General features: G+C 35.1%; 1 protein-coding gene across 1 annotated transcript in view; it reads left to right on the top strand.

Moving 5' to 3' along the window:
- Positions 1-13,092, top strand: part of LOC123208887 (DNA-directed RNA polymerase III subunit 2) — a 28,811-nt gene extending 15,719 nt beyond the window's left edge. The window contains exons 30-38 of the mRNA XM_044626506.1: positions 28-163; positions 253-383; positions 5,779-5,904; positions 5,987-6,042; positions 6,213-6,283; positions 7,100-7,184; positions 7,271-7,374; positions 8,205-8,333; positions 12,451-13,092. Of these exons, the coding sequence (XP_044482441.1) occupies positions 28-163; positions 253-383; positions 5,779-5,904; positions 5,987-6,042; positions 6,213-6,283; positions 7,100-7,184; positions 7,271-7,374; positions 8,205-8,333; positions 12,451-12,501 (889 nt within the window). The 3' untranslated portion in view covers positions 12,502-13,092. The remainder of the gene's footprint in view (positions 1-27; positions 164-252; positions 384-5,778; positions 5,905-5,986; positions 6,043-6,212; positions 6,284-7,099; positions 7,185-7,270; positions 7,375-8,204; positions 8,334-12,450) is intronic.
- Positions 13,093-13,588: the final 496 nt, after the last annotated feature.

The following is a 13,588-nucleotide window of genomic DNA, read 5'->3' as shown; positions in this document are numbered from 1 at the left end:
ATTGCTTGTGTTTATTGTATTGTCCAGTAAATATAGGCCCACTAGACAAACATACAAAGGTCCAGAAGGGGAGACATGTGTAGTAGATAGAGTTGCACTTTGTTCTGATAAGAATAATAGCTTATGTATCAAGTTCTTAATTCGCCACACTCGGAGACCTGAGGTAAGAATATTTTGGCTTGGTTGTGAATTAATGTTCCTTTATCGATATGTCAAACTTTTAGTCACACTCTACTTTACCAATATGCTCAGGTTGGTGACAAATTTAGCAGTAGACACGGCCAGAAAGGTGTGTGTGGAACCATAGTTCAACAGGAAGATTTTCCATTTTCTGAACGCGGCATTTGCCCTGATTTAATCATGAATCCTCATGGATTTCCCAGGTAATAGCTTATACTTCTAATATTTCTTATCATTGTTTCATTTATATTTCATTATATTTTTTATCTAAGCTGAGATGAATGAAAAGAAAATAAGCTATCATGTACAAAATTAAAGTTGTTTCTTTCTCTAGTCTGTAGGAAAATTTAGAACCCAACTTTAAACCAATTTGTTAGAATACAATTTAGCTAGTCATTTCATTTGCACAGAAGCAAGATTGTGATTTGTGTCCATGTTTAAATCATCTTGTAGAATTTATTAATATTTTATTTAAAATTAAAAGTTACCAAAATTTTTTTTCCTAAGAAATTGATGAATTCTCCCCATTGGAATTACCTGCAAATCCACAACTCAACAAACCAATACATATCCATAACAATCAAAGCACAAATAATGCAAAATGTTGATAACTGGGAGTGAATTTCATTAAAGAAACTAAGTTCTAGAAGTTTTTAATTATAACCCTCTCAAAATCTCACAAAACATAGTAACTGTACTAAACTTTCGACAGTTCGAGGCATTGGCCCTCCTTTAAGCTTCTGTTGCCCTTTTCTTTAAAACCACTCCTTATTCTCTTTTTTCTCTCCATCCTACTTATATTTCGTCACCAATAACGAGTAGAAGAAGAGTACAAGCATCTCTTTCACGAAGAGCTCTAAAGGGAGTCATACTTGCCTCACTTTGAAATGTTGTGTTGTACCAGTTTTGCCCAAGCCAATCATTTTGGCTATTGTTTGGGTTTAATATTACAAAAACACCTTAGATGAGTTTCTAGGTTGTGGTTCACAATTTCTGTTTGTCCGTTCGTTTAGGGGTGATAAACTGAGTTATATTTAAGTGTCATACCAATAGCAACTTTGTCCAGAATTGGCATAGGGTTGAGAGGTAGCCATGGAGACAAACAAGCACTTGTGCAAAAACCTTAGCAATTTCCTTGGTAGTATAAGGATGCTTGAGAGGTAGAAAGTGGCCATATTTTGTGAGTTGATTGACAACCACCACAATTGTGTTCGCTTCCAAGGCCTTTGATAATCCGTTAATAAAATCAATAGAAATGTCTTCTCATACTTGGGTTGTAATAGGCAGGGGTTGGAGTAGGCCAGCAAGATTGAGGGCATCATATTTGCATCGTTGGCAAATTTCACAATTGGCCAAAAAGTTTTTTAATATCTTCATTCTTTCCCAAAATAACGTAACCACTATCCTTTTATACGTTTGGTAGAACCCAGAGTGACCTTCGAATAGTGTGGCATCGAATTTGTGTAAGAATTTAAGAGTAAAGGGGATGAGCAAGATATCACCAAGTTGCTCTTGTATCTAAGGATTCCATTACTAACTGTATACTCATGATGACATGTTAGGTTCAATAGTTCTTGCATAATGTCATTCAATTTTTTATCCCTTTGTATTTCCTAATCCCAAGCTTCCATTCCTATTATCTTTTCTATTGAAATGGCTATCAATGGCAATTGATTTTATGATTTCCTTGACAATGGATCAGCAACTTTATTTTCGTAACTCAGTCAATACTGAATTTTGAAATCATATCTAAACAACTTTGAGTCATTTTTGTTGTTTTCCCCCCCACTATTCTTTGATCCATCAACAACTGTAAGCTTCTCTAATACGTACATTTCTTAAAATGTCTACTACTAGGATTGGGACACTTGTCCTCAATCCAACGGTTAATTTCTATTATAAATATATGTTTTCCCCCCCACTATTCTCTGGACGATGCTCGTCCCTAGACTAAACTACGATCGTCCATTCTCTGGACGACGCTCGTCCCTAGACTGGACTACGATCGTCCATTCTCTGGACGACGCTCGGTCGTCCAGAATGGACGACGATTCGTCTTCCAGACTGGACGACGCTTCGTCGTCCAGAATGGACGACGATTCGTCATCGAGATCTGGACGACGAAGCGTCGTCTAGATCTGGAGGACGAAGCGTCGTCCGTTCTGGACGACGATCGTCCTTCTTGGACGACGATCGTCGTCCAGAGGTGGTCGACCTCTGGACGAAATCTTCTCAGCCGTCGCCGAAAAAAGTGGCTACATTTCAGGGGGGAAAAGTGAATTTTTTAAAACTTAATTCAGGGGAAAAGTTAGTTTTTCAAATTAAAGGGGAAAAAATGAGATAAAATTTTAATTATTTAATATTGTTGATGAAATTACTAATTTGCCCCTTAATCTAACTGAAAAAATGTGGGTGAAAACAAACATATTAAATTTTGGGTGGGTAATTGGGTTTTTCATCTGGTGTGGGTATGTGATTGAGAAACAGCTAAAACATGGGTGGGAAATAGTCCTTTGCCCTAATTAAGTTATCGTCTATATTATCTGTCACATCACATTTGGTAATTGAAAATTACTAGAGTATTTTATTATCTAACAAAGCAAACAAAATAATGCAAGTAATAAAAGATAAATTACCATAGTAATATTTGATTACTCTATCCAAACACCTCTTTAGTGTTAACTTGAAATAAAGAATTTTTGCTTTGGTAAGATGTCGTTTTGATAAGATGCAAGTGACGATATCTTTTCATCTATTATTTTGTAACAAATTATAAATTATATTATCCCTTAACATTTGATGAAGTATGTTGTTTTATAACAAATCATGTGTTACATATTGTGTTTTGACATGATTTTACCTGTTATATAGTTTGGGCAATTCGGATTTAGTTAGGTCAATCTGAAAATATTTTGGTTTGGTTTAAGATTGAGAAATTTTGACACGATTTTATTTTGAGTCGGGTTAGAGTTTAGAGTCTTCAATCCAAAACCCGAATTGACATGATTTGATGACAAATTATTAGGTCTAATTAACATTTTGCTTACTATGTTTTCCACCTCTCTTTTATGGTAATGGGACATCTATAGGATCAGATGTTAGAAGGCTTGGACCCTTTTGCTAATTGAATGTTGTGATCTTGTGGTTGCTTGTGCAGTGGTCCTTGGGGTTCTATAAATAAGTCATTGAATTTTCCCAATAACTCTTGAATTTTCGATGCCATTTTGCCGCCTCTCAATTTCTCTATCTCGATGACTAAGTGGACTTGAATAAGCATGCCATTTTTTTCTTTTCTAATGGTTTTGGTGATGGATTTGGCGGATATATCAACCTTCACTAAGGAAAGATCCCCTTTCAAAACAACCTTTTATCCTTCCCACCTAAATTTAACAACTTGAGTATTCCAATTAGCCTTTACATCATCCAATTCCTATAACCAAACTACCTCCAATAAGGCTTCTACACCTCCCAACTCCAATGGAAAGAAGCCTTATGTCACCTTGAACCCCTATAAATTTACAACCTCATTCTTACAAATTCTCTTTCCTCCAACTCTATACACATCACCCAATGTTACTTGAAATTGACTCTCTCCAGATTTTGGAATTCCTAATTTCTCCACCAACCTCTTGGAAATAAACTTGTGTAGCTCCACAATCCAATAAGATGACTATGTGCTCTACCTTATGTGACCCCAAAGCTTAATAGTCTTTGGTGAGTCGAATCCGACGATTTAGTGCAAAGATAATTTTATCATCTTCTCTTCCAACTCCTGGCAATCCCCTTAGCCATCCTTTGTTGTCGGCGTCTCTTCTTCTTCCTCACAAAGAAAATGCTAGTTGTTGTGGTTTACACCAATGATTGAGATTAAATTTTTCATTGTATCTGAAGTAGGGACCTTGGTTGAGTTTGGCTTGAAATTTTGAGTTGGTCGATTGTCGAAAATTGGCAACGTGTCTGTTCCCTATAGCTGGCTGAGCTATCGATTAAGATAGGAATGTGGGGTCAAGTGATTTGTGAACTGGATTGCTATTCCTATATGATTGTTTTAATATATTGTATTCCTATGCGGCTTGTGGGTTATTGGTTTGCCCACCTATGCCTTGTGGATGTGGAATTCGGGTTGTTATGGGTTGGGTCCATTCTTATAACCTAAGTGAATCAAGCTTCTTTCTTTTCTTGGCCAGCCCACCCAGTTCAGTCTTTCTTCTTTACTTGAGCCAAATTCCCATCCACTCTCTAGGCTTGATCCAGAGTTGCCACCAATGTACTCAACCCAACCATTTCCACTTCAACCTGAATCTCCTCTGCTAACTCATTGAAAAATGCTCTAAGAAGAAGGTTATTAGACATATCAGTAAGAGGTATTGTTAACAACTCAAACTTTCTCTGGTATTCTTCTCTCGTGTCGATCTAACAAAGGGCCCTTAGTTCCTGCTGTGGGGTTCCTTCTTGTGTCAATTGGAATCTTTTCTTCACAACCATTTTAAAATCAGCCCAATCGGTGAGGGAAAAACCTCATCTCACGCCATTGCAGCCACCCCAATGTAGCTTCTTCCATGGAAACTGTAGCCGATGGTATCTTCTCTATCTCCAAAACCCCATTAGCGAAGAAATATTTTTCCCCCTTGAGTAACCGCCTGCATGGATCCTTTCCATTAAATATTGGCATCTCCTATTGTCTTGCTCCATTTTCTCTCTGGTGAATTTCAGTTGGCAGTGTTGTGACAAACTCTTCTGTCCCTTGAACTGCCATCATGTTAGGTCCTCTTGCACCTTGAGCCACCGAAGGAGTTGACTACTCCATTTCCATCGAGCTCTATGCCATTGGCCTCTTGCCTTTTCCGTCATCCCAGGAGATCTTCAATGCACTCCTGTAACAACTGGACACTCCCTGTGAGATGTCCAACTTCTGAATAATCTGGTTAGGTTTTTGTCAACTCTCCAATTTTGTTTCCATTCCACTCATGTCATTCTCTACTCCCTCAATCCTGTTGTTCATCCTGGTATTAACCATTCCCTGGAAACTGCTCTGATACCACTTGATTAATTCTCCCTACTGGAATTGCCTGCAAATCCACAACAATCAAAGCACATGATACGAAATGTTGATAACCAAAACTCAATTTTATTAGAGAAAATATGTTTCAGAAGCCTTTAATTACAACCCTCTCAAAACCTCACAAAACATAAGTATTGTTGAGCTTATCGATGGATGTGTGCACAGATGCATGTTTGTACCTTTATAGGATATTATTTCTCTAAATTTTTCTTTTTAAAAGTTGTACAATCATTATGATTTTGGAATTTGGAAAAAGTACTGAATGATGGAACATAATTTAAGAAGATATTTTATTTAAAATTTTTAATTAAGGATTTGCTAAGATTTGCATCTATTTAATTGTAATAATTTTTTGACAATTTTAGCTTATATGTCTGATGTTCTGCCTGCTTGAATTAAAATAATCAAGTACTCATGTGACAAACAAGTCTTTTAGTTTTTTTCCTTTTTAGTGGGTGACAACTTTATTTCACCAATATTCATTGTTAAAGCTCTTAAATGTGTATTAACATATTCATATCTTTTGTTTTTATCAGTCGAATGACTGTAGGGAAGATGATAGAGCTTCTGGGGGGTAAAGCAGGAGTTTCGTGTGGTAGGTTTCATTATGGTAGTGCCTTTGGTGAGCCAAGTGGTCATGCAGACAAAGTTGAAACTATAAGGTGCTTTTTCTTATTTACTTTGTAATTCCTATCCAGCATATGAATTTCATTTTCTTATAACTGTTTCTTGTTTATCTGTCAGTGAAACCTTGGTGAGGCATGGCTTCAGCTACAGTGGCAAGGACTTGATTTATTCAGGTTTATAATCTAGGATTGCTATTTCTCGAAACTTCCATATTCAATTATTTAGCCTAAAATAAATTATTGAAACCCTGTCAAAGATTAGTTTCCTTCATTTAGGATATTTTTAGATTATCTTTGCGTAGGTTTGATGGGGACTCATCCTGATAACTTAAACATTTCTCCAGGTATCTCAGGGAGCCCTCTGCAAGCATATATTTTCATGGGTCCAATTTACTACCAAAGGTTAAAACATATGGTTAGATTCCCTCCCTTTTTTATGTGCCATGTTCATTATCATTAATCTGGATGTTTTTGAAGTCAGGAGCATATCTTATAGTTATTTTCTCTCTTTAATTAGCAAATAACCAAACATTGAAATATGAGCATGCAACTGGTACCTGAATGATTCAAGAAATGAACATAGCTTAAGCTGTCTCAGATGCCCAGACTTTAACTTGTGACTCCATCTCTGGGGATAGCTTAAACATAAAGCACATACCATGAATTCACAGCATATACTTTATGCATTGTGGGATGTGACTTGACGATATGTAGGTTTAGACTTTTTGCTTCTATTTGGGCTTCAGTTTCAAATGAATTTAAGGTTTTTTTTTTTTTTTTCATTTTTCTTTATTCAACTAACTGGGAGGGAGTTTTGCGCTACATCATATACTATGCTTGTTTTCACAATGGGAAAAGATGAACAGATTTGTTCCCCTCATTGGTTTTTCTGATATCTTTGTGGATCTGTAGTCCACTGTTGTACCTACCTCAATCTCTTCATTAATAAATAGTTTTATTTTTTATAAAAATAAATAATAAAAAAAAAGGGACTGAGTCTCAAAAAGAAGAAATTGATCTCTTGAACAATATTGTTTTGCTATCAACTAAATCTTCTCTGTCCCAACACATTTCATAAACTTAAATCTATGAGCAATGCCAGCTAATTTCTTCATTGGTTGAAAAGCATGCACGCACAAATGTATCTAATTTACTAACAATTGTACTGTGGATGAATTATCAATTTTGTGGCCTCAATCTGCATAATAACTCAAAATTGGATGATTATCAGGTTATAGATAAAATGCATGCCCGAGGAAGTGGACCCCGTGTCATGCTAACCCGACAACCAACTGAAGGAAGAGCTCGGAATGGAGGTTTTGATTATGCATAACCTTGATATTTTTATGTTTAACTTTTTTCTTAGGAAGTCTTTTTTCTTAACTTTATATTTATTTGTCAGGATTACGAGTTGGAGAAATGGAACGTGATTGTTTGATTGCTTATGGTGCTAGCATGCTGATTTTTGAGCGCCTAATGATTTCCAGTGATCCTTTTGAAGTTCAGGTACAAGCTCATGCTTGTTCTAGTGTGTTGTTACATTGCATGCTTCATGTTGTTTTAATGAGGGAAATCTTAGTTTTGCATTATTAGTTTGTTTAATGCAGTAATACCAATATCACTGTTCAGTCACTAGCATCAACTTCATATTTCATTTTGTTGTTAGGTGGTCATGTTGAGCTCAAGTTACTAATTTAAAACTCCAGAATGCAAATCAGCATTTATGTTAAAGGGGATTTGTTAAAAATGTACACTATGATCCAAACAGCAGCCACAATGAAAATGAAGAAATATTCACATTGATCTATACATCACTGATCTGTCTGGAGAAAGACAAACACCAAGATACCTTTCCTAAAAAACATCAAATGTGGTTGACTTTTTCCATGAGCTACAAGCCAGGCTACAAACTGACTTTGTGAGTGATCCTTTTTAAGGGAAAAAAAATAAAAAAGCAATGGACACCTATTACCAATAACTCAACAATTCATTCACAAAGACCTCACGTTTCCTCAAAACGATTTGCATTATATTAAAAGTTGCCAATCAACTCAAATTTATTCATAACCTTAAAGAAAACAAAAAGTCCACTCAAATTTCAAACTCTAAGGGGTGTTCATTACATGATGGTAAAATTCATGTGAGGTCAGCAAAATTACCCCTTTACCATATGAGTAGTATCTATTTCTAAGGATGTTGGATGTTACTATATTTCCGAACTCTTAGTTGTTTACATATAACAGTACAAAATGCTACTTTATTATCTTATGCTCCAAGGAGAGAGATGGTAGTATTGATCCTCCAATTAGCTAGATAATATTTATCTTGTGCCACAGGTCTGCAGGGTGTGTGGTTTGTTAGGTTATTATAACCATAAGCTGAAGGCTGGGATTTGCTCAACATGTAAAAATGGGGATAATATATCTACCATGAAACTGCCATACGCATGCAAGCTCCTAATCCAGGTATTGTCATTTTGTTCATTGTTGTTAATGTTGTGTATGAGATAGATGCTGTTAATTTTCACATATATTCTTTGAATCAAAGCTTTGTCTAGTTCTTAATTCCCATTTTTGGGAAACTCGAGTCAATTATTTGGTTTGGTAAAAGGTAGATTCCTTATTCTCTTATATGTTTATTAGTTTAAATTACCTTCTTATTGGAAAAGCATTTCTTAATTTACCTCAATAATGTAAGGCAGTTATGAGAGGCCATTATGCTTTATCTCTATGAACAAGAACTTGTCTAGCATGTTGTATTGTGAACCATGGAAAAATAGAAATTCCCATATTAGACATATAAAGTCAAGAAATGAGGTTATTGGGATTTAAAAGACTATTCTCTTGGTTATTCAGATTGACAAATTGTTAGGCCCCACCATAGAATAAGGGCAGTTTAGAAATTATCCAATTAAGATTAGAGTTAGATTAGGCTTAGAGTATCAATTTGATTAGGATTAGCATTACATTGGATTAGCATTACCAAATTAAATTGGGGCTAGAGATTTAGGGAAGAGGGCCACCTGTTAAAACTAGGATGGAAAAATTATCTTGTTGAATGGAGATTTGGAAGAAGAGGTTATGGATCTACCACCAACTTTGAAGGAGACCTAGGAATAAACAAGGTATGGAGATTGAAAAATCTTTGTATGGTCTTAAACAATCTTCTAGGGATAGGTTTGAAAGATTTGGAAGGGCAGTGAAGGTTTTGGTTAATTCTTGAGCCAAATTGATTACACAATGCTCTATAAGCACTCTAGAACTGGTAAGACTGTTGTTCTAATGGTGTATGTGGATGACATGGTTTTGGCACAAAATGATAATTTAGAAATTGAATTTTGAAGAGCAAACTAGCAAGTGAATTTAAAATTAAAGACCTGGGGTTTCTAAAGTAATTCCTTGAATGGAATTTGCAAAATCTAAGGAAAACAATTTTTGTGAATTAGTGCATGTTAAGTCCTAGACTTGTTTGGTGAAATAGAAGTGCTTGGGTGCAAGGTAGCTATAAGGATCTTAAGCACAGTGTATGAGAATTGGATCGCACAACGGAAAGTATGAACTTCTTGTATAGGGTTTATATGACTTTAAACTCTCCAATCTTAATAGATAACTTTTCAGTTGTGATTTTTCTAATGTTCATATAATTTGGTATCAAAACCATCATCATGTCTCCTAGTTACAATTGTACAACATGCATGTTGACTTTGACATTGTTGTATTCGCCCGGGGACATCGCAATGCTAGTGCATAGTTAGTCTGTGTGGGCATTAGGCTATAGAACATGGTCTTATGTTAAGATCTTTGCGTGAGAACAGCAGGGAGCTAACGCATAACTATCCCATATGGATGTTGAGGTTGTGGAATGTAATGGTACATTAGTATCCCAAGTACAAGTTGTGGAACTTGATTCTTACATCGGAAGTTATGGACTTCTATTGTAGAGTTTATATGACATTGATTTCTGCAATCTCAACAATTATATTCCAAAAGCTAGTTATTGAACCCTATTTGAAACTACAACTAGCTGAAGTGAGTAATGCGGTGAATAGGTTGGCAATACTACAAACTTGTTGGTAAACTAATTTATTTGTCACATGCATAGCCTGAAATAACCTTTCTGGTGAGCATGGTTTTCTATGCACCCTCCAGGCACAGAGGACTTTGAAGTAGCCTATAACATTCTAAGATGCATAAAGGGAACACCTGGTAAGGGATCACTTTTTAGGAATTGTGATCACCTATAGTTTGAGGCTTACACTTATGCAAATTGAGTGGAAAATGTTGTGGATAGAAGATTAATGTCAGACTATTCGCCTTTGTAGAAGGAAATATGGTTACTTGGAAGAGCAACAAACAAAATGTGGTAGCTAGGAGTTTTGCAGAAGTTGAATATTGATTAGTTGCTCATGGAATTTGTGTAGTTGTGTGGATAAAGAGGTTACTAGAACAATTAAGGTCCTACTTTTCACCAATCAAGGTCTACTGTGCTAATAAGGCTGCAATTGCAATTACTCACAACCCAGTTCTTTATAAAAGAACAAAACATATTGAAGTTTACAAGCACTTTAACAAAGATAAGATTGCTAGTAAAGTGATCTGTATGCCATATATTTAAACTATCAGTCAAGTTGTTGATATTCTAATGAAAGGATTGCACAAGAAACAATTTGACAGCTTAGTTAGCTTACTGGCAAGATATCTTTAAGCTAGTTTGAGGTGGAGGTGGAAAAGAGGAAAAACGAATTGGTTTCCTGATTTCTTAATTCTCCCGATCTCAACTCTCTCAACTTACTAATTTTGTAGAGATATTGTTTCCTGTTCTTAGCTACGATATCTTGTAACTAGAGTAAATATCAATTATGTAATATTTTAAGAGTTAATGTTGTTTCCTAAATAAGAGATCTTCTTCCCTACAAGAATAATCTCATTTAAATATAATTTGGTGTGATGAAATAAAATTTCTTCCCTATTATCTCTGTCTATAGTAAGAGGGTAAGAGATAAAATTTCTTCCCTATTATCTCTGTCTATAGTAAGAGGGTAAGAGATGTAGGGAGATATGGTGGGTGTGATGGCAACTGAAGTTACTAAAACATCTCATTTAACTGAAGCAGTTGATGGTGAAGGGCTAAAAAGAGAGAATTTGTCAAATTTGGAATTTTCCATGCATGTCTGCCTTCCGCAGGTTTGAGGTTAGGAGAATGAAACCACTGGAGAAATTGAAGGAAATGGCCAAGTCTGTGAACAGGTGGCAGAGGTTAGAGACCGTATATAAGCTCTTCCATCTTTTAATTTGCAGAAAAAATGATAGGTCAAGAGATGAGATTGGAGCTAAATATGATAATATTTTACTTTATGTGGATTATCCCTATGAGAAATGAAAGAGGCAATGTGGAAAGATGTTTGTGCAATGAAGGGACAACCAATTTCCTTCTGCCTTGAGGACAAGTCAGCTGCTGAGAGGGAAGGAATTTTTAGGCCCCACCATAGGATAAGAGTAATTCAAGAATTTCCTAATTAGGATTAGAATATTAATTTGATTAAGATTAGCATTGCCAAATTAAACTTGGGTTAGAAGATTTAGGAAAGGAGGCCACTTATTTAAACTAGGATGGTTTAGATGAAAAGGTAGTGATGGTGTTGTTAGTATCAACTGAGGAACTTGGTTGCAGAAGGTGTGGCACCTTCCACTGAATCAGGTGGAGCAGCTAAGGAAATAACTACCAATTTACTGCTGTAATTTCAGTATTACTCAATAAAATCTCATTCTCATTTTTTCACAATCTCAATTATCTATAATTCCACCTGGGAGTCCTGACACAAATATAGCCCGTTGTCTTTGAACAGTAAGATGTTGGAGAATAACCCATAAAAGATATTAACTATCTATATAACAGAAACCCAAAAAAGGGGGGTGGGAGAAGGGAGATTTTCCTTTTTTGCCTACAAGAATTTTCTGTATTGTTCTCTTTTTCCCAAATATAATGTGTGATTGAAGGTCAAAGCCTTCCACCAATTTGGTATAACCTGATTCACTGTTTCTGTTCCATTTTTCACCATTTTCTAAGGCGTAGTGCAAATGATTATGAGAGATCGATATTGCAAGTTTTTTAGATCATGCTACTAAAAATAATGTAATAAGACAACATCCTTTCAACAATGAGAATTAAAGTTCTTATTGTTTCTTCTTTTTAAAAAATGAAAATAGAGATTTCAATTTTGTATTTGGAAGTTTTGAGAATGTTTTCTAAAATATGAAAACAGAAGAACTGATTTAGTAGATATGGAACAGGCTGGCTCAAACTTTGTAATTTTGATGTTTTGAGTTATATATAATATCAATGCATTAGTTTGAACTCGAAACATTGTATAGTTAGGTTTGTGAAAATGAGAAGTCTTCATAGTTTGCTGGGATTTTGTCTTTCCTTGGGCAAAAGTTGCCTAATTGTTGCTTGATTAGACTTATGTGGTTTTAATGCTGCAATAATTAAATTTATCTTATCATGTCTTTACAATGTCTTCACAATACTTTGCTTGCCTTCTTTCTATATTGTTGACATGTCTACTCTTGATTTTGGTTCTAGGAACTCCAATCAATGAATATCGTACCTCGCTTGAAACTAGTGGAGGCATGATGTGATAACAGTTTTTGACAATATCAGGCTATATATACTTTGGAAGAAATGGATCTGGCTGATGGATTTGCAATCTAATCTTTATAAAGAAAACTCATGACAGACTATTTAGCAAAAGCTATTTCTGAAGTGTCTCTAAGCAGAAGTTTGCTATATGCTTTAGAATGTTCGAGCATTTCATTTGCATAGCCTGTGTTTGACTTGGGAGTTGGCCTGACGCGTGAAAGTCCGCCAAAAATACAAGAGGTATGGTGGTGGGACAATATCTGGGCTATTGGAAACCTTTATTCAGTTTTAGGTGGTTGAACAGTTATTGGGGATTCTACTGTATTAACGGTTATCGTTGACCAAATTTTTCGGGATAGAAGTTATTTTCCTATACATGTTCCCTTATGGTCAATTTTTTCTTGTCAATCTTCTTGCAATAGGAACTAATGTCTCTTGTTAAGCATGAACTGAGCTTCATCTTTTTATCAATTCTACTTAGAACAGATGACACAGAATTATGTACATATATACAAGTGAAACGGTGAGTCTTCCTGCTTTCAGAGGTTCTCTTATTAATTGAATGAGCCGATATGTTTGTCTTTATGTGGAATTTTTAACTCATTCAACCTTCTATACACTCAAAATTCGTGTTCTCTTTTCATCTCAGGTCTGTCGATGAGCACCTAATAGGAGTAGAAATGGGCACTCTTCCAATGATTTTAATTGAGATACTAATGGAAATAACCATTTTTTCAAGGGGTTATAAAAAAATAACTATAGTTTCCACATTTTTGATACGGAAATGCCTTGAAAGTATAATAAGATTATGAATTATTGTAGACAATAATTAATAAGTGTTTTTATTTATATTGACATTATAATTTTTTGTGATTTATCGTTAGTAATTAATATACGTAATTTAAAATTTTATATCAGATAAGTTACGTTAGTAATAATTAAAATTTGAAAAGATTCGAGTTAATCTATTATAAGTATTGTGAGAGGATTGGCTGAAATTTGCAAAAAATTAAATGAGACATAAGGTATTTGTCACATTATTTGGTTTGATAATTAAAATATTTATGTTTACATAGTTGTC

The sequence above is a fragment of the Mangifera indica genome, chromosome 2 (assembly GCF_011075055.1).
Source record: "Mangifera indica cultivar Alphonso chromosome 2, CATAS_Mindica_2.1, whole genome shotgun sequence".
Lineage (NCBI taxonomy): Eukaryota > Viridiplantae > Streptophyta > Magnoliopsida > Sapindales > Anacardiaceae > Mangifera > Mangifera indica.
Note: the sequence above shows the minus strand (reverse complement) of the source record. Positions and strands in the feature narration are given on the sequence as shown.